General features: G+C 38.7%; 1 protein-coding gene across 2 annotated transcripts in view; it reads left to right on the top strand.

Annotated features, from left to right (window-relative positions):
• The window catches only part of LOC149835796 (serine/threonine-protein kinase STY46-like), a 66341-nt gene that overhangs the window by 23792 nt on the left and 20067 nt on the right, over positions 1-22482 (top strand). For both annotated transcript variants that reach the window (XM_090008752.1, XM_090008753.1), the window contains exon 6: positions 9929-10039. In XM_090008752.1, coding sequence (XP_089864878.1) covers positions 9929-10039 — 111 coding nt within the window. The remainder of the gene's footprint in view (positions 1-9928; positions 10040-22482) is intronic.

Here is a 22482-nt window from a genome sequence, read left to right on the forward strand (position 1 = left end):
TCATTTCCTCCTTGACCTTGATTCTTAAAATGTGGAGGCTTGTAGGTCTTCACATTATTCCCCGGTCTTGACACGACATTCACCCCTTCACAATCTTCTTGAGTAGAAGAGGTAGCAAGTACGCTAGGATTACTCTTACTAATTCCCGTACGAGTTTCCTCCCTACTTAGTTAAGTAATAACATCTTCAATTGAGGGAGACATGAAAGCGGAGAGAAGAGAGGACCAAATTTGTTCAAATTCGGGTCTAAGCCCATTTAGGAAATTGAAGAAACGATCTTCCTCCAGTTGTTTATGTCTTAATTCAATCGCTTCACCACTCTACTTTGGTTCAAGCATAGCTAGCTCGTTCCAAATGGAAGATAATTCGGCAAAGTATTCCCGAATAGTCATCTCATTTTGTTGGAGGGTCAATGCCCGCTTTTGGAGATAATATTTGTGTGACAAATCTCTTTAAGTATACATTTTTTCAAGATATGCCCAAGCTTCGAAAGCTTTTTTTAACTTGATAATGTTGGCGTTGATCTTGGTTTCAACGGATGAAAAAATCTAAGATAAGATCTTGAAATTTCTCATCTCCCATTCGTCATGCTTTCTTGAATAATCTTCAAGAGCTTTTTGTCTTTCTTTCCCTTCAAGAATCTTAATATCCCCCTTTTCAATGATTGTAATTTTTGGTTTGGGTTCCGGTATCGAACCTTGAACATACCCCAAAATCTCCTTTCCTTTAATATGGGCTTCCATATTACCGGCCCAAACATGATAGTTTGAACCATTGAGTTTAAATCCAAGGGAGAAGTGGGAGTCCTTTTCTCCCATTAGAGAGGATTGAAGTTGAAAAATGACATGTACCTCAAAGGATTTTCAACTCATTCTTGACAAAGGAGATTTCTAAAATATTGGCCCAAAGAAGATGATCCACTACAAAATCCGCTAGCTTGAAGGCATGTTTTTTGAGGCACTAAAAAAAGTGAAGAAACACACAGTCCTCCTTCAACGAGGCTTTGATATCATGTAAAAGTATCTTCAACAAGATACTAGGATCAAGATAACAATATTCTTGATAATGAACACGTGCGCACACGCACAATCAATAACACTTGAAACACTTATGCACAAAAGCACAATACAAAACTCACAAACGCACAAAGGCATACAAATGAATCATAAACATTAATAAAAACTAGCTTGGGCTTAGACCCAAAGCAATGCATTTTACAAAGGGGAGAGCCCCTATTTATACACATCAAGAGGCTTTGGAGGGGCCAACATGTAGACGTTGGAGCCCCTCCAACGGTCACATTTGTGACCGTTGGAAGGGCCCAACGTCTATATGGTTGGGCCCCCAAGGTTGGTCAAAAAGTAAAAAAGAAAACGAAAGGAAAAAGGAAAACATAAAAAGAATAAAAGTGTAAAAATTACATGCATATTCGTAATGTGAATATGCGCAAAAATACAGGAAATACCTAAACTACCCCTACGACTAATAATGAGGAAATACATATTTTATATATATAAAAAGTATATACATATATATAATATATGTATATGTAGTACCTTTTGTATATATAAAATATGTATCGGATTACAAGATTGAGATACATATTTTAACAAAGTGATGAGACATTAGAAAGATACAAAGTTAGGTTAGTTGATAAAGGATATACACAAGAATATGGAATAGATTATGAGAAAACCTTTGTCTCAGTTACTAGGATGACCATCGTAAGAATCGTAATAGCTTTAGCATCTATTTAATACTGGCCTATCTATCAATTAGATGTTAAAAATGTGTTTTTAAATAAAAATCTTTGTGAAAAAGTATTTATGGATCCTCCACCGGGTCTTGAGATTAATAAAAAAAAATTCTTAAACTTAACAAAGCTCTTTATGGCCTCAAACAAGCTCCAAAAGCTTGGTATGATCTTTTTAGTAAAGTTGTTCTTGCTAATGGTTTTACCTCTTGTTATTACTGATACTGCTCTATTTGTTAAATCTGCAGGAAATCACATAACTATCTTTTTATTATATGTTGAAGACATGATCATCACTGGGAATGCTAAAAAGGGCATTGAGCTTATTAAAAATATTCTTAAAAATAATTTCAATATGTCTGACCTTGGTTTTCTAAGGTATTTTTTAGGGATCGAAGTTGCATATTCTCCTCGGGGGTATGTTCTATCTCAAATGAAGCTTGCATCAGACATTATTGCTAAGTCTGGATTAACTAACGAAAAGAAAGTGAAAACTCCAAAAGTAATCAACGCCAAGATGAGAGCATAGAACTCCTTTAGAAGATCTCACTTTTTATCGTCAACTAATTGGATCACTAACATATTTGTCTATTACCAGGTCAGATATTACTCATGTTGTTCACAGTGCAAGCCAATTTCAGAATGCTCCTACTTCTATTCACATGGCTACTGTCACGAGAATTATCAGATATTTAAAGGAAACTATAACCAAAGGACTATTCTTATCTTCCTCTTCATCTCCTACTTTAATTGCTTATATTGACTCTGATTGGGGGGTAACCTCAATGATCGTATTTCTACAAAGGGATATTGTGTTTTTCTTGGAGAATCATTAATCTCTTGGAGAAACAACAAGTGTCTCTTTTCTCCGCAGAGGCTGAGTATCGGGTGATGGCCTGAACTTGTTTGGTTGAGAAGTCTACTCAAAGATATGAGCGTCTTTCTTATTAGAATGTGGAATATGGATTGGATATGGATCCGATAAAGGATCCATATCCATTCACGAGTTTTACTTTAGTTGTATTATAATGTAACATGTGTTACTAACAAGGGGCACTTTTGTCCTTGTAAAAAGATCATTGTAACCCTATTAAGACTAATGAAACACTAGTGCAGCAATAAGATAGATTGACTGCCGATTTTTGAAACCTCTTCTCTTCCCTTCCTTTTCTCACACTTTCTGCAGATCACGTCAGTTTATTAGCAGATTTATCATGGTATCAAAGCAGGGTTAATCCTGTGGGTGATGAATACATAAAGCTCGTGCCTGGTCAGCGTGAAAAAGTTGGCAGTTCGCAGATCTGAAAGCAGGCAGATCACGTGCCTGGTCAGCGTGAACAACTCCCTGACAGATCTGAAAATCGCAGATCTGAAACCTCCTCTCTTCTATTTCACAGAGCCCTTTTTCAGCGTGAACAGTCTTCCAAATCACGTGCCTGCCTGGTCATTCCTTTTAGCGTGAAAGTTGGTAGGTCACGCAACCTTGGTTTTCCTCCTTTTTTTTTCTCTGTTATTTACATTTCTTTAAATGTCAATCTGTTTCTTTTCTTCCATTGTCTTGCAAATCCGAAATACTTTCAGAAAATATCCCTTTTAGCGTGAAAGTTGGTAGGTCACGCAACCTTTATTTTTCCTCCTTTTCTCTATGTTATTTATATTTCTTGAAATGTCAATCTGTTTCTTTTCTTCCATTACCTTGTAAATCTGAAATACTTTCAGATTTATAATCTTTGCTTGTCCTTCTTTTCTCACTGCCACAAATCTGAAAGTGGCGACAGATCTGTCATCAGTTCTTTTCCTATTTCTAAAGATCATTGTCTGATTTAAACCTCTTCTATTCCTCGCAGATCTGAAATCCCTTCAGATCTGCTATTCTATCTTTGTCCTTCGGCACTTTCAGCCCCATAAAGTCAAGTTCAATACTGCTGCCATTCTCAAATCCATTTGCTTCGATCTACTTATTTTCATTTATCTTAATTCTTTGTTAGCCTTTTATTCTATCAATGGATTCTTCAGGGAATTCAGGTCTCTCTTCCAGTTTCTTAGGGCAGTTAGTGTCAGAAAAGTTAACTACCAACAACTATTTGACTTGGAAGAGACAAATTGTCCCTTTCATTCGGAGTCTAGATCTTTCAAGTCACTTGGATGGATCAACTCCAATGCCTCCAGAATTTATCACAATCGAAGCCAAAGAGGATGGAGGATTGCCAAATATTACTCGCAACCCTGCTTTTGTTGCTTGGATGAAGCTTGATCAGGCACTTGTCGCATACATCACCTCCACATTGTCACAAGAAGTCTAGATTTCCATTCCTGATGATTGCACCTCTAAGGTTTTGTGGGATGCTTTAGCTCAGACCTACTCTCAAATATCAGAGGCTAAAGTGTTGTTTCTTAAACGTGAATTTCAAATGTTAAAAAAGGGTGCAATGAGCATTATTGAATTCTTAAATCAAGTCAAAAGCATCACAGATCAATTAGCTATGGTTGGATATCCAGTCTCAGATAAAGAAAATGTGCAACAAACACTGAATGCCCTAGGATCAGAATATCATGTTCTTGTTACATCCTTATTATGCTTGCCTACGTTGCTCTCCTTTGAGGAATTACGCGTCAAACTTTTTCAGTATGAGATGACACTGAAAAGCATGTCAGAAGCTTCAACAGGACAACCATCTACGCATGAGGTTCTTGCCACAGGGGTGATAGTTGATCGTGCACGAGGAGGACGTGGCAGAGGCAAGGGAAATCCAATCCAGGGTGGACGTGGGATTCTACCTACACCAAATTCTAATGTCAATTTTTCAAAGAATGTTCCCACATGCTTTCAGTGCAACAAGCGAGGTCATATCAAGGCCAACTGCTGGTTCAACCCACAAAATCGGAATAGAATGCAAAACGCGAGAAATGTTGGTATATCAAAAACTGCAGGTACATTTCGAGTCAGTGAAGATGCTAAGGATCTCCTTCTCTCTGCTATGGCCAATTTGAATCTGAAGCAAAATGATGATGGAATATGGTATGTTGACTCTGCGGCAGCAACCCATGTCACTGGTAATGCAGGTAAGTTCCTTACTCTGACTCCCTATTTTGGAAAATCTAATATTGTAACCGGAGATGGGACTCACCACCCTATTTCAAACATAGGCAATGTCGTCATTCCTTTGTCTAAGTCATCTATTCCTTTATCTGATGTTGTTCATGCACCAAATATAAAGAAAAATATTGTATCTGTTTCCAAGCTTGTTGATTCTACCAATTCTTCTGTGGAATTTACTCCTACTTCTGTCTTTGTCAAGGATCTTCAAACGAAGGAGATGTTCGCTAAAGAAAAGCGACGTGGAGACATGTATGTCTTTAATGAAGATCCTGCCTCCAGTGTCCTGAAGCCCCAGTCTGATCTAGTCTCCAAAAGTGTCCTAAGTACATCCAAATGTAATAAGTCAGATCTCTGGCATTCTCGTCTTGGTCATTGTAGTCAAGTCTTTGTTGAAAAGTTAGTGTCCAATGGTCTTCTTTCGGAGTCTATTTCACCTTCATTGAGGAATAAAATATGTCCCAGTTGTCAGGTCTGCAAAAGTCATGTACTTCCTTTTCATCAAATAAATAAAAGAGCTTCTATACCCTTTGAGATAATATGTTCAGATGTTTGGGGCCCAACTCCTAATCCTTCCTCTTCTGGAAGTAAATATTATGTATCCTTTATTGACAGTTTCTCTCGTTTTACCTGGATATTCTTTATGAAACACAAATCAGAGGTCTTTTCCATTTTCCGTCACTTTCATGCCTATGTTAAAAATCAATTTTCTCAAAATATCCAAATTCTCCAATGTGATGGAGGTGGTGAGTATTCCTCCAAAGAATTTTTAGATTTTCTCCAAGATAATGGGATGCATCGTAGAGTTTCTTGCCCGTACACTCCACAACAAAATGGAATTGCTGAACGTAAACACAGACATATTGTGGAAAGTGCAATGAGTATGATGCATGGGAGTAACTTACCCATTAGTCTTTGGACTGAAGCTTTTCATACTACCACTCATGTGATAAACCGTCTTCCTATGCCTATTCTTGAAAATCAATCTCCCTATTATGTTCTCTTTGGTGCACATCCCGATTATAATAAGTTACGAGTTTTTTGATGCACATGTTATGTTCATATTGACAAATCCATGAGGACTAAATTCCAGGACAAAGCCTCTATATGCCAATTTGTAGGTTATGCAGATGAACACAAGGGTTACAAATGCTATGATCCTGCCAGTAAGAAGATTAGAATTTCCAGAAATGTTGTTTTTGATGAAAATAATTTTCTGAGAAAAGAAGCGGAGGTCAATCGTGAACCTACTGGTGCAATTGATAATTGGTATGATCCATGGCTTAGCGCTGAACTTATTTCACATGCTGTCGAGCATACTATTCTGTCTCCTGAAAGCATATATGGTGAGACAGTTTCAGATGATACATCACAAGCAGAGTGTCTGAGATACAAAGGAAATGTGTATACCAGGAGATCTAGAGAGCAAACGAATGTACCTGCTGAAGAACACATTGCATTGTCTAATGACAGAGAAACACCAAGAAGATCAGGCAGGATAAGGCATCCTATTGAAAAATGGGTTACAACTTTTCTATGGACTTTCAAATTTTTCTATTTCAGATTGAAAAACATGATGAACCACTTGGTTTTCATCAAGCTATCCAATCCAACAAATGGATTGAAGCGATGAATGAGGAGATCGAAGCACTTCATGAGTGTCGAACATGGGAGATAGTTGGCCGTCCTCCAGACAAAAATGTTGTTGGTTCCAAATGGGTTTATAAAATTAAATATAAACCGAATGGTAGCATTGAACGGTACAATGCGCGTCTTGTGGCCAAGGGTTTCACTCAAGAATATGGTCAGGATTATGATAAGACATTCAGCCCAGTGGTGAAAATGGGAACTATTCGCATTATACTTGGCCTGGCAATTGAACATGGGTGGATCCTCAGTCAGCATGATGTTAAGAATGCATTCCTTCATGGGGACTTAAAGGAAGAGGTCTATATGGAGCAACCTCAAGGTTATGCAGAGGGAAGCCCAAAAGAATATGTATGCAAGTTAACTAGAGCTTTGTATGGATTGAAGCAAGCTTCTAGGTCATGGTTTGAAAGTTTTTCCTTAGAAATCCATAAACATGGTTTCTTTCGTTCCCAACTTGACCATTCTCTGTTTATATATAGGAACGGTACCACTATGGTTTTCTTACTCATATATGTTGATGATATTGTTATCACTGGTAATGCTCCAGACCACATTCAGCAAATTAAAGTTCTATTGAGTATGCAGTTCAAAATGAAAGACCTTGGGGAGCTGAGATATTTTCTTGGAGTAGAGGTAGACAGACAAGGTGATAAAATGTCATTAACTCAACATAAATACACTCTTGATCTTCTGGCTAAAGCAGAAATGACAGATTGTAAACCAAACACCCAGTGTTGTTAACCAAAGGCTCAGTATTTGTGATGGTGAGTTATATCCTGATGCAGTCAAGTATCAGAGTTTAGTAGGTATGCTACAATACCTTACCTTCACTAGACCAGGCATTGTGTATTCTGTCAATCAAGTATCTCAATTCATGCATGAACCAAAGACTGGTCACATGGATGCTGTCAAACACATCCTTCGCTATCTAAAAGGAACGGTGGGTGATGGACTCACATATACTCAATGTTCATGGAAATCACCAAAACATGACATACTGGCCTATACAGATGCAGACTGGGCAAGGGATCCAAATGAGAGGAGGTCTATTTCAGGATACTGTGTTTTCATTGGGGGAAATCTTGTCTCATGGAGTAGCAGAAAACAGAAGACTGTGGCAAGATCTAGTACAGAGGCAGAGTATAGATCTATGGCAGCTACCACAACAGAAGTGACCTGGATTAGGCATCTTCTTACAGAGATGGGAGAAGATATCTCAAATTCGACACTTATGTGTGATAATAGAAGTGCTATACAAATTGCATTCAATCCTGTTCATCACAGTCGGACTAAACATATTGAAATCTATGTCACACGGACTCGGCTAAGGAGGTGCCGCACCCGAGTCGACACGCCCCGACACGGGTGCGGACTCGGGTGCGGCTTCGGACTCGGCCCGGACTCGGTCAACGCCGAGTCGGACTCGGTCAACGAGTCCAGGCCGAGTCCGTCCACATTTTGGACTCGGTCAACTTTGACCGAGTCAAAAAATGTCCCTAAAAACCATTTTTTATATTTTTATTTATATATATATATATATAAAGAGGCACAATGCTGTGACAGTGCTGCAGTCACAGACTGTGACTGTGCACAGTCTGTGATTGTGTGACTGTGCACAGTGCACAGTCACAGACTGTGCACAGTCACACAGACTATGCTGTGGCATTTTAAAAATAAAATAAAATTATATATATATTTTGCCGAGTCCCCGTGTCCAAAAATTTTAAAATTGTGCCGCACCCATGTCGCACCCGCACCCGCACCCGCACCCATATGACATAGATTGAAATCGATCAACATTTCATCAGACAAAAGATAGCCGACAAAGAGATTGAACCAGTTTATGTGCCTTCAAAAGACCAAGTTGCCGATATGTTTACAAAAGGTCTTACAAGTCACCGCTTCTGGTATCTGAAGAACAAGTTGCACATGGTTCAACCCCATGCATAACTTTTGGGAGGGTATTAGAATGTGGAATATGGATTGGATATGGATCCGATAAAGGATCCATATCCATTCACGAGTTTTGCTTTGGTTGTATTATAATGTAACATGTGTTACTAACAAGGGGCACTTTTGTCCTTGTAAAAAGATCATTGTAACCCTATTAAGACTAATGAAACACTAGTGCAGCAATAAGATAGATTGACTGCCGATTTCTGAAACCTCTTCTCTTCCCTTCCTTTTCTCACACTTTCTGCAGATCACGTCAGTTTATTAGCAGATTTATCATTTCTCTCTGCTCCTTCGAAGTTATGTTGCGACAATAAGAGTGCTATCTACATTGCTAGCAACCACACCTTCTATGAACGAACAACGCATATAGAGATGGATTGCCGCTATGTTCGAGATGAATTTTTATGAGGGACCATTCAACTACCTTATGTTACTTCAGAGTATCAGCTAGCGGACTTCTTCACCAAAGCCTTGCCATCGCCTCATTTCTACTTGCTCTTCAGCAAACTCTTAGTGATCTCACCGTGTGTTTGAGCGGGGGTGTTAAATTATATTGACCTTATATATATATATATTGAGACATATATACATATATATTTTATATATATGTCTATGTCTCTCTCTCTCTATATATATATATTATAATACCCGTTAGGGGTAAAATAGTCTTTTCACATGTATACACACATATCCATTATGGATATGCTTTTTTACTTTCTTTATTTTTTTTTCTTTTTTTTTTTCCTTTTATAAAGAGGGATCCACCGTAGAGTCGTTGGATCCCTCCAACGGTCATAAATTTGACCATTGGAGGGGCTTCCAACGACTCTATGGGAGCCCCTCTTTGGTTCTTTTTTTGTGTATAAATAAAGGGCTTTGCCCCACCATATTGTAAGCTTGTTAAAGCTTTTCTCAATAAGAGTTTACATATTTTTTAGCTCTCTCTCTCTTTCTCATATTGTGGGTGTTTGTCAATTGCCACTTTGTGGCCTATTGTATTTTTGCCCATTAGTAGCCTATTGCATGTATGCTTGTGCATCTCTTGGTCACTTAAAGACATTATCTCTTTTCATTAGTATTTCGTTACAGAATCATCCTAAGGTGTTGTCCGATGACCTGAATTTTCTTCATAGATTAATACTAATGACATGCTATACTTTGAATATTGATTTGCAGATATAAATATAAATATATCATAACCACAGGCTTTAGATGCTCCTTACCTGATATACATCTTTAGATACCCTGTTCTCAATAGATGTATACATGTGTTTATAAATGTTATTTTCATCTAAATAATTGATGCAATTTTGATTGCTGCATATTTAGTAGAGAGTTTTAAGTTGATACACATTTGAGTATTTGGGTCTATTTCCTTTGTTGAATGATTCAGCTCCATGAGAATGATTCCATAGAACTGTAAATGTTCTTGTCTGGATTTTGTTAACACTTATGCTTCGGTTTTGCCTCAGTTAACTGCATTGCTTGCTGAACTTGGATTGAACATACAAGAGGCACATGTTTTCTCTACTACAGATGGCTACTCTCTGGATGTTTTTGTTGTGGATGGGTGGTCGTATGAGGTGTGCGTTTCAGTCTGCAATTTCTGTTTTTTCTAGTGGTTATATACTGGGTTAATGTCAATTTTTGATATTTTTGCGTCTCCAATCAACATTGAGATATGATTTTGAGCTCCTTGGCAATCTACATTTTACTATACTTTTCGTCTGTCTTATTTCCTTATTCCTTGTTGGCACTGCAGTTCGATACTTAGCTTTAATTGGCTAATCGAGGCTTGAAATAGGACTGTGGAGAGATGCTTAAAATTTTTCATTCTCTCAAGATGTGATGTTATTTAAGTCAATTATTTATGGTTATGGGAAAGTTCCCATTTTCGTTTGTCAAGCTTGCCATCTTTTATCTTCCCTTTTTGTTGTGTAGCTGTCTACCTTGTTTGTTGGTTAGTGTTGTTTTGTGTTGTCTTGATTAGAAGCATAACAAATTATAACGTTGCTTGTGTCTTTTGTCAGTTTTACAACATACTTTAAATTGTTTTTCTTGGTCATAAATATTCCATATTGTGTGCACAAGTGTGAGAGCTAATACTGACTAATTGATTTTGGACTAGTTTCTGATTGCTTTTTTTTACGTAAGAAGTTTCACTACCGCTCATAATCAACTGCTTTCTGTACAGACTTTGTTATTGAATCTCTGCCATTGGCAGGATGACTGGAAGTAGTTTTTTTTTGTGTGTGCTGTTTTTGCATAACCGGCCACAGTAATTTTTCCTTGCTTTTCACTACCCGTCGCATTTCATGATGATAAGTAGTGACCGGCATGAATTTATACTGCCCTTTAAGTCATATTGAAAGATACCTAGTTTTATGGAAGTAGTGGCTATTTAACATCAAGATAGAACAACAGAGTTTGGAATCAGAGTGCTAATTTTTGTGAGGTAAAGTAGTTTATGTAAACCATATTGGGATACAAAACAAAAGGAAAAATAAAAGTTCAACCTGGTATACATAAATGGTGTTTTCTTATATAATAATTTCATTTATTGTTTTTTTAACATAATATTTTTATAAAGATCCTTTTTAATGGGTTTTGTTCAGTAGAGTTGTTAGTAACTGATCAATTACGAAGAAAGCAACATGCTTGAAAATCATGTCTGTTGATGTGATAATTTTGAAGCATAGGAGTACAAGTTTTTTGCATGTATACTTTACATGACCTGAGGGCTGGTCATGAAACATAATAGGCTTAATACAACATATGTTGAGAGGAAATGAGAAGGAGCTTGACAAGAGTGGAGGAAAGAAGAATTGTTTAAAGATTGCACTTAAGCTTTCTGGACCTTGTCATAGACTTTATCAGTTTGTTGGCTCACTGCACTTTTTGAGAACCTCGATTCATCTAGTTGACAGTGGAAATGTTCATCCGGGTTCTTAAAAACGTGTGGTAAGAAAACCAGCTAAGTCTTTCCTACAGGTTGTCTCACTACATTTTAACCTGGTCTTTTGGTCTTTGCTACATAAACTAATTCATGGATGTGTTGGATAGGATTCTAGGGGAAACACCATTTGGCCCTTGTTGAAAATAATTAGGGTTTTGCGCAGTTCAGAGAGAGAGAGAGAGAGAGTGAGAGAGAGAGAGAGAGAGAGAGAGAGAGTCATTGTTTCATATTAGCGTTAATCTCTTCTTAAATAGAGATTAACCATGAGCACCAAATTACAGAAAGACCCATACCAAATAGAAATTAATACGAAAGCCCACAAGACCCTTATAAACACGTCTCAACACTCCCCCTCAAGCTGGAGCATAGATATCAATCATGCTCAGCTTGTCACAACAATGAGAGAAAGTAGGCCTCGCGAGAGCCTTGGTGAAGACATCAGCTGCTTGATCTTCGGAAGATACATGATCTCCGCAAATATAACTAGACCGAACCAAGTCACGTACGTAGTGACAATCAACTTCAATATGTTTAGTCCTTTCATGAAAAACTGGGTTGTTGGCAATATATGTAGCAGCCCTATTGTCACACACCATCAACATAGGTAGGGATACTTTCACCTGAAGGTCCGTCAAAACTGATTTTGCCCACATAATCTCAGCTGCGGTCTGAGCCATAGCTCGGTATTCCGATTCAGCACTCGACCTGGCTACAACAGTTTGTTTCTTACTCCTTCAGGCAACGAGATTTCCTCCCACAAAAACACATAATCCAGTTGTTGACTTTCTATCTTCAATAGACCTGCATAATCTGCGTCAGTGTAAGCAACAACGTCCAAGGAGGAATTTTGTTTAAACAACAGTCCTTTACCACGAGATGACTTTAAGTACCTGAGAACCATCATAGCTGCATCCCAGTGAATTTTGGTAGGCTTATCCATGAATTGATTGATTTTACTCACGGCTAATGAAATATCAGGTCTAGTAACAATCACATATAACAACTTACCCACCAAGGATCTAAAACTAGCACTATTTATATATTCGGACTTCTCATCAAACATATGAGTTTTGGGATCCATCGGAATGTTAGTTGGCTTCGATCCTAGCATTCCAGTCTCTTTTAATAAATCCAACACATACATTCTTTGTGACAAAACTAAGCCCTCTTTGTTTCTTGCAACCTCGATACCCAGAAAATATCGGAGGGAACCAAGATCTTTAGTAACAAAATGTTTTTGAAGATGATCCTTTGTTGCAAAAATATCTTGAGCACTACTCCCTGTCAATATGATGTCATCGACATATACCACCATAACAACAATTCCAGCACTAATTTTCTTAATAAACAAGGAATGGTCTGAAGTTGACTTGACAAATCCAAAACCCGACATTACCTCAAATAATTTGTGAAACCATGCCCGAGGGCTCTGCTTCAGGCCATAAATAGCCTTCTTCAACTTGCTGTTAAAAATAAAATTGTATCCAAATACCCGATAAGGGTATTTTTGTCTTTTATCATATAGTACAGTCCACTAGGGACTGAAATGTAATTTAACATTATAATAAATAAAATGTACAACTTAGGCACAACAGTAAAAAATATGACTGTTGTGCACAACAGTCATAATAATGACGGTTGGAAGGGCCTCACTCCCTTGTTATTCCTCAATGCTTTTAGAAGCATTTGAGGGTTTTCTCTAGAGTTTTTTTCCCATCTTATAGGCTTGTATGCCTCTTGTGCTGTTTGGTATTTTTATCTCTTTTGAGATTGTATTTGGTCTATTAGTGACCAACTTTAAGTGAGTTTATTAAAGCCCTTTGTTGGCATTGTGTTTGTTTTCCTATTGTTCAATTGTACCTTGTTTCATTACATGGTATCAGAGCGAGGTTCATGAAAGAAGGAGAATCTCGTGAAGGAAGTGTTCTTCGATCATTGATCATTCCCTATCTCCTCTAGTCTAAACTCAAGTATTCATTATGGGAGAAAGAGAGTTCGCCACCGTCATCACCTACAAACTCAATGAAAACAACTACTTGATGTGGGCGACGGCTATGGAGAATCATATCAAAGGAAAAAAATTGTGGGATTTTGTTAGTGGTTCTACTAGTGAACCATAACTCAAATTGACTAGAAGAGAAGAAGATCAAGTCAAAGCCTTGTCCGAAGAAGAAAAAGAAAAAGCCTTAGAAGAATTCCAAAATAAATTGAAAGATTGGGAGGCAAGCAATGCACAAATACTCTCATGGTTTATGAATACCATGGAGTTCAAGATCGCCACCAATATCATCAAATTCAAGAAGGCATGTGACGCATGGAGCTTTCTAAGAAGTACTTTTATCCAAAAGGATATGGCTAGACTTTATTATCTCCAAGATAAGGTACGTAATTCAAAACAAGGAGATAAAAGTGTAAGAGATTTTTATGGTATTTTATCTCCTATTTGGGATGAATTAGCCATGTTGGAACCAAAATGGAAAGGTTCGGCTATTGATATGAGAAGGACCCAAATCGAAAGAGAATCTTTTCTCCTTTTTTTATGGTCTTCGACCGGAATTTGAGCAAGTAAGATCTTCCTTACTTTATAGGACCACTTCTCCTTCTATAAATGAGGCCCTTGCTCAAATTTGTCAAGAAGAGACAAGACTTGGAATGCACAAGTCTAATGATGAGGTCCTTGCCATGGCAAGGCCCGGAAATTTTGTGAAAACATATAAACCACCTCACTTTGAGAAGAAGTTCAATGGAGAAGGACACAATGGAGGAGGATACAAAGGAAAAATTATTTGTCATCATTGTAAGGAACCCGGACATATAAGACCGGAATGTCCCAAATTTAAAAAGGTGGCCGCCTTAAGTGAAGAACCTCAAGAATCAAGAAAAGGGGGGCAGCTTCAATGAATTAAATCTTGCTCAAATAGCAGAAGCCGTCTCATAACTTCTTAAGGCTGCACCTTCTACATCCGGAGCTGCCATCTCTTCCTCGTCTCCTCCAGGTAAGACCTCTTTGATTCTAGACTCAGGTGCTTCTTTCCACATGACTCATAATGAGTCTATTATCTGATTGCACTAAATCATATTTTTCATGTGTGTCAACTGCCGATGGTACCTCTTTAAAAGTCAAAAGCTTAGGAAACCTTGATGATATTTCAAAAAAATTCTTTGTTCCAAAAGTGAGAGTCATTCCCATACTGGATTTGAATCTTTTTTCGGTCTCTCAAATTGTTGACTATGGTTGTAAAGTATTCTTCTCATCTAAGGCGTGTTGGGTGCAGGATCTCCAGTCAGAGAAGCTGATTGGGCAAGGCCATAGACGAGGAGACCTTTACTATATGGATTTCTTGTGTTTACCAAAATACTCGTTTTGTAATCATGTCAAAAACATTAATATAGATCTTTGGCATAAAAGATTAGGACACCCAAGTATATCCAAATGATCTCTTTTTCCATTTTTGGAAAAATTTTGTAAAGATAAAAATTTTGTATGTGAAGATTGTATACTTGGAAAAATGCAAATGATACCTTTTGGGTCTAGAACCTCTGTGACACATAAAATTTTTGAATTAGTGCATTCGGATGTGTGGGGTCCCACCCCTGTTATGTCAAAAGGTGGTTATTCGTACTATGTTACATTTATAGATGATTTTAGTAGACATACTTGAATTTACTTTCTAAAACTCAAATCCGAAGTCTTTTCATGTTTTAAAAACTTTCATAATTTAGTTAAAAATCAATTTAAAACAAATATTAAAGTCTTCCGCTCCGACTCTGGGGGAGAGTTTCTTTCAAATGAATTTCAATTATATCTAAAAAATCATGGAATTGTGCATCAAAAATCATACCCTAGGACACCTCAACAAAATGGGATTTCTGAAAGAAAACATCGTCATATCATTGAAACTACTAGAACCCTACTTATTTCAAAAGAAATTCCAAAGCAATTTTGGGCTGAAGCTGCCCTAACCGCAGTCTATCTGATAAATAGAATGCCTTCTCAAACTTTGGAAAACAAGTCTCCTATTGAAAAACTCTTTAAAATTTCTCCTGATTTAAAAAGGCTAAGGGTATTTGGTTGTAAATGCTTCGTGCTTCTTGAAAAATATAGCAAACTCTCTCCTAAAGCCATAAAATGTGTCTTTCTTAGTTATGCTGATAATAAAAAAGGATATCGATGTTATGATAAAACAAATGATGAACTCTATGTTTCTAGAAATGTTACCTTTCTAGAAAATGACAGTGGATTTGATTTTGAAGTTCCTAAGAAAGAATCCAAGTATGCTTTCTTATTTGATTTGTTACCCAATAAAGGTATTAGTAATGATATTGAAACCTTCGAGTCTATTAATGACTCAAGTAGTGAACCATCTCAAGATCTTCTTCAATACTCTAGACGAAATACTGGAGAGCATCCATGTGCCCTTGACAGATATAATCAATTAACAAATACTGAAGAAACTAGTGTTAGAAGGTCAGAACGAACACATAGGCCTCCGAGTAGGTTTGTCTCATATGAATCCTTCTTACCAAACTACAAGGCATGTCTTCTAGCCATTCATTCCTATCATGAACCATACTTTTGCAGCTCGTACGACGGACCCTGCTCGCGCTTCGCGACCTGAGCCGCCAATCGCGTAGATCCGCGGACGACAGCAAGTTTGCAACTCTCAAAGGTAGGGGAAGATTGCACAGAAGACTTGGACAATTGAATTGAGTTCAATTAACTAAAAAAGCTAATTAAATAAATATATATTTATATGAGTATGCATTTAACTCAAGGATGCGGTTTCGCGATCCTTGTCCTTTACTTTGCCGTCGTGCATTACGCAAAGGTTCTGCGTTGCACTCCTGCTTACGGTCTTTACTTTGCCGTTGCGCGTTGTGCCGAGGGTTTGTGTTGCACTTCTGCTTACTGCCTTTACTTTGCCGTCGCGCTTTGCGCCTAGGCTCTTGCCTTTGCACATTGTTGGTATTGCCTTGCTATTGCAGATGACGTGCATGTTCTTGATCTTTGCGTATGCCTTAAAGGCATCTTCGTGGAGGATGCAAGGGGCATTTACCCCTCTCCCTCTTGCGACAAGAGTTTAGTCGGGAGCGAGCGGCACATCCTCGTCTAAGGAGGGATACCTCGCAAGGATCCTGGCTCTTCGTGTGTGCAGTCCTGCAGAGTCAACTTGAGATTTCAGGGAGCTGCGCAAAAGCATCGAAGACTGCTCCAAATCGAAGCATTTGGAAGGATGTGACTGGTTGTTTCTGCTCGCCTTTTTGGCATATCTCGGGTGATCCCGAATTGGGGGTTCGAGCGAACTTCTTAGCGGGTGTTTTGTTGAGAAACTCGTGTCTCGTCTATCGAGGCCGGTATCGAGTCATGCGAGACATGTAGATACCCCGATAGCGGATGTGATTCGAGATAATCACATGCATAATGTTGGCACAAGGTACTGCTGTTTCAAAAGATAGAGTAAAGTTGATAAACTTTACATCTTTGTGAAACACTCCTGTTGAGGCTTCTATTGACGAGCTATACCCCCTTCATCCTAGAGTACTTGTAGTCGTGCACGACATGTTTAGTACTGCGATGATCGGATGAGACGGTCGTGCGACCTCGAACAACGCTAAATGCAAAATGTTGTAATCACATAAATGGCCTCACATTCGCCTTCACAGGGAAGATGCTCGAGTGGTTTAAATACCACAACATAGAATGGGTCGTTAGTTAAGCAACCTCTAACGTACCTATTCGCTTCTTTATGTCTGTCAAGGGAGAGGACAGAGCAGTACAAACTCCAATGGACAGGTTGTTAACAACCACCCTACGGGCAACGATCCGGCCTCCCCAGTCATTGGAGTTAGGGGAAAAAGGCTACATTAGTTAGCTCAACACTTCTGCAGAAGTTAGATGCGTCCGTGGCACGGCCTCCTTTGGGGAATCCTCTCTCGGCTAAAGCCGTCCCTTTGGAGCGAACTCAACTAGCTATTCGGGTTATTGAAAATACATAGAATAACAGACGCCCGAACTAGTCTTAGTTGGTTCTACGTTTTGCCTGCGCGTACCCGCAGGTTCGTAATTATCGAAACATAAGGTCTCTTTACACTGGTCGTTGAGTCGTGAGCTTCGCTTGCACTACTGCTTTGCTTGCACTACGGATTCGCTTGCACTACTGATTCACTTGCACTACTGCTTCGCTTGCACTACTGATTCACTTGCACTACTGCTTCGCTTGCACTACTAATTCGCTTGCTTGCTCGATAGTTCAGTATGCTACTCGTTGAACTGTGCACGTCTGTTAAGGCGTTACTCTAGTTGGTTAAACTGCTTACGCAGTTCTTTGCAGAGTAATAAGAAGTTTCTCATACTAGTTAAATGCTTATAATAATAGCATTATACCAGTTGCTACATGTTAGCATGTGACTTGCTTTATCCCTTGGTCGAACTGTTTGGTGCTTATTGTAGCGTAGCACTTATTGGCTTGCATCTCTTATGATTTATGTGATTGCATACAGCTCGTAATCTACGAACTGGTGGCAACTAGGATTGATGTGGCTGCTTGTCTTATAAGCTGCTTACATATTGTGATATAACTGTTGCCGTATGATTGCTTATGAATGGCTTGTGATGTAATGGTTTATGCCTTACGATTAATTTAATTACTTGTTGATGGACTGTGCCATTTTATGGTAATTATATGTTTTACGAGCATTGTTATGAGTGCTTGTCTTATTCAGTTGTTTTGTTTGGCTGACGGGTAGAGTTAGTTACCCTTCGCCCATAGAATCAACTGAATTGCCATATTTGCGCGTTCTCATGTGTCGTTTACACATGCTTTGAGGGCCTATTTGAGGATTGCAGTATTCGTTGCGTAGGATTATATGCTTTTAGATGAAGTGATACGATGCATATTGTGATATGCATGCTTGTGCCCATATTGTGGCTACCGACCCCGAGGCGGTCAACTGTTCAGAGCAGTCAATTATTGATGCATGTATCACTAAGTGGGGTGTCTGTCGAGCACGTGATCTCCAAAGGATTATCTGCAAGGGCGTGTATGATCAAGACCAGGTACCCGACTAGAGTGGTAGATTTCCTGTGAGGATATACACTGTCCACGAACGGGTAGCCGCGAAGACGGTGAACTCCTGTGAGGAAGTGTATGGTCCAAGACCAGGTATACTAGGGCGGAATTCCTTGTGAGGTTATACATTTCCAAGACCAGGTGATCCAGCGTTGATCTTGTTGTTTGTATTAGTGACTATCGACCCTGAGAGCGGTCATTTGTGTTGATGCGTGTATCGCAATGATTTTCATTGGATATGGCATTTGTTGGGGACCGACTTCCCAAAGGTTTCGCTGTGGGGGTATGTATGATCAATAATTGGGTGACCCGGCTAGAGTGGGAGATCTCTGTGAGGATGTACACTGTCCACGAACGGGTAGCTGCAAAGACGGTGAACTCCTGTGAGGAAGTGTAGGGTCCAAGATCAGGTATACCCTCTAAGGTGGTAATTCCTTGTCCGGTCGTATATCTCTCGTACCGAACGATCCGACGTGGATCTTGTGGTTTTGCTTACCATAAAAAGTTATGGTGAGCTGTGACGATCTTTTGAGATTGTTTGTGATAGCTAACTATGAATTTATAGTTTCGGCTTTCTGTTTTAGCATGATTACATGCATGACTCAGATGTGAGAATCAGATCGTTAACAATTTGAGTTAGTGATCATGTTTTGGACCTTCTACGGAAGGGTGAGCTTTTCTGAGAAGGTATGACGCCTTAGTGCGTCATAACCGGTGACGGTTAGCCGCGTAAGACTTTGAGAGATGAGGATAGATTAAGGTCGTTCAGGACAAAGCGTTGGTTAGAAGTAGTGAGTGACAAACTATGTCCTGGTAGTGATTAAATGCAGAGACCTCGTTCTAGGAACAAGGACAAGCTTGTTGCGTAGTAGTTCACAGCTTACGATCAAATGGATCGTATGCTGCGTTGGTCAGTTGCACTGCTTATTTGCTTTGAACTGCTTACTGTCTGCACTACTTACGCATTTGCACTGCTTACGCGCTTGCATGCTGACTCGCTTGCACTACTTACTCGCTCGCACTGCTGATTCGCTTGTACTACTTACGTGTTTGCACTATTCACCTGCTTGCATTGCTTACCTGTTTAACTACCTATCTGCTTTAAATTGCGTAGCCTACTGAATTAAATGTACTTAATTCAGTTTCCTGTTAGTCTCTCTTGTGCACCTACTAGTTTTTCGCGAAACTAACCCATTCTATGGGTACATGTGATGATTAGGTACACTATGGGCGATGGCGCGATTGCAAGATGACTTCAAGACTTCTTCTTCCTGCTCTTAGCTCGCGTCCTGGACGCTATGGGTTTGTATCAGATTTTCCTTGGGATATCCGAATCTTACGAGTTTTGGTTCTTTTAGCTAACGTGCCCAAAGTTGTGAGCTTGCCTTCTGATTTATCAAAGAAAAATCTTCCGCTGATTTCATAAACAAACTCTGAAGGAAAGAGATATTTCTAGTCTCTTGCCTGTTTTTCTGAAAAGGTTCGCAAGTTTGAAATTTGGGGCGTTACACGTCTACCTGGATACAACCATGGCATTATCCTCAGATGAAAAAGATCCAAAAGACTTTATCTTAGTCTCTTCCGCAATCAACTGAGCAATGACTTGGGTCACGGATGGTAAGTGAGAACGATGCAAGATGGCACTCCTTGTCTCATCAAATTTGAGTCTAAGAGCCATGAGAAACTCATTGACCTTGTATGTCTCCCTGTGCTGATGAAGAAGCCCCAAACAAGTTTGACATGAATTGCAAGACACATATTTTGTACACTTCTCATATTTCTTCTGTCCCTCCATCAGTGCAAGAGCATCCTAGATCCTTTGCATATCAGAATAAAATTCTTCTATTGACTCGCTTCTTTGGCAGATACTTTTCAACTCTTAAGAGAGTTGATAATGCCTTGCCCAGTTCTCTTGCTTATAGACTTGCCTGAGATAAGTCCAAGCTTCTTTTGTCTTATGAAATTTTGAAATGTTCATGGCAATTCTCGGTTCCACGGACCCAAGAATCCAAGGCTTGACTCTTGCATTGTTCATGACTCATTCCTCTATAGACTTGTCAAAACCCTCTTCGGAGACTTTGGATTTTGTTTTTAAACCATCAAAATAGCTCCTCAATCCTTTTGCAACAACCATCACTTCCAAAAAATCAGCCCAATATGCATAGTTTGTCCCATTTAACTTGATCGGGATAATTTGAATCCCTTCCATATTCATGATACTACCCACAATGAATATCACAAAAAAAAATAGAGGGGATTAAGCTTACCAAAATCCAACAAGAGTCACTTCAAGAGTCAAGTGGAAGGCACAAGGCACAAATGAGAACCACAAAATACTTTTTATACCTATGAAATGTTGAATCCACACAAGGCACAACCCAAACACACCAACTAAGAGTAGTCGACACTTCAAAAATGTTGAAAATGGCTTATCGCAAGCTGTGTATGCCCCAACCTTTGTTCAAAACAACTGACCCAACCTCTTTTTCTAAGCTTCTATGTCAAAAACGACCTGAATAGAGTTGATTTGAGCTTCCAAAAACCGAAAATTGAGCCCGGTTTAGTGTTTTTCTCAAATCTGGACTGAAACTTTCAAGAAATCCAGAGAATCTTGGAAAAATCACAAAAACTCAAAAAAAAAAAACAAATCCAATGGGGTTTGATTTGTAGAACTCCTAAAATCAAACCCTAGCAAGTGGAGAAACCAAACTAACCAAAGCTAGTCTGAACAGACTAGTCGTTCCTCCAAGAATGACGTTAGTTGACGTCAGACAGTACCAACCTCTCCTCTTTCCCGATTCAAAGCTTCCTCTCCCGTGCGCATTCTAGCTCTAATACCATGTTATAAATCCAAGGAAATAGGAGCAAGAGGGGTTAGGGTTAGAGGAGATTTAACAAAAATTATAGAGCACAAGTTAAACTCTTTAAAATATCGTGAATGAGGAACATTACACACTAAAGGGTCGACCTGCTTGAGTACATAAAAAAAGAAAAGGCTGAAAAGACTAGTATACCCCCTTCTTTATAGGGTATGTACATAATAGTCAAATAAGGCTATTTTACACAACTCTATCCTATACTATATTACATAGACTTTCAATAATTTCTACCTTGATATAAATCCTTAATTTTCATGGATCCAACTTTGCGGTAAGTTGGCAAGGGATTGCAGGGGAGCAACACTCCCTGAGGTGAATTGTTTTTGTAGGATAGTTTTATAATTTTATTCATAATATATATTTTTACCTTAATCCACTTACTTGAGTGGAAAAGTGGTAGAAATGCACTCTTACTTTAGCAAACTGCAAAAGTCTTCTCCCTTGTCCACGGATCGGGCCCTAAATTGCTCTCACGACTCCTAGGGCACGCAGATACCCCTCTAATGGCGTCTACATAAATGAGGGAGTCGGCTTCAAGAGGTCTTTAAAACCTAAAAAGGCAAAATGAACATTCAACCCTTTTTTAAGTGTGTTGATATTGTATTGTACGATACACACCATATCCTATGATATGGCTCTGTATCATACAATACAGATACAATATGCACTCTTATTGCAATACGAGTGTGTATCGTATCGATAATCTTCATAGTAACAATACGCATCGTACCGTATCATACGATACGATATGATACGATATGTACAACATTGATTTCTAGAGACAAAGTTTATCATTTTTCAAGTCATAACACCGATATCCTTTTTGGTTATCAACATATCTAAAAAATGCACATTCAATGGTTTTGGGGGAGAGTTTATCATGTTTTTCAAGAAGAACAAAGCACTTGCATTAAAAAACCCTTAATCTTTTCAAATTTAGACTAATCTTGAAAAGTTTTTTATTGGAGACTTGTTTTCTTCTATTTAAATAAACCGTTGTGAGAGCGGCTTCGGCCCAAAAACTTTTTGGAACTTCTTTTTAAATAAGTAATGCCCTAGTGGTCTCAACAATATGGCAATGCTTTATTTTGCCAACTCCATTTTGTTGGGGAGTTTTATGA

This window comes from Nuphar pumila, chromosome 6, assembly GCF_984573655.1.
Source record: "Nuphar pumila chromosome 6, dmNupPumi1.hap1.1, whole genome shotgun sequence".
NCBI classification, from domain to species: Eukaryota; Viridiplantae; Streptophyta; class Magnoliopsida; order Nymphaeales; family Nymphaeaceae; genus Nuphar; species Nuphar pumila.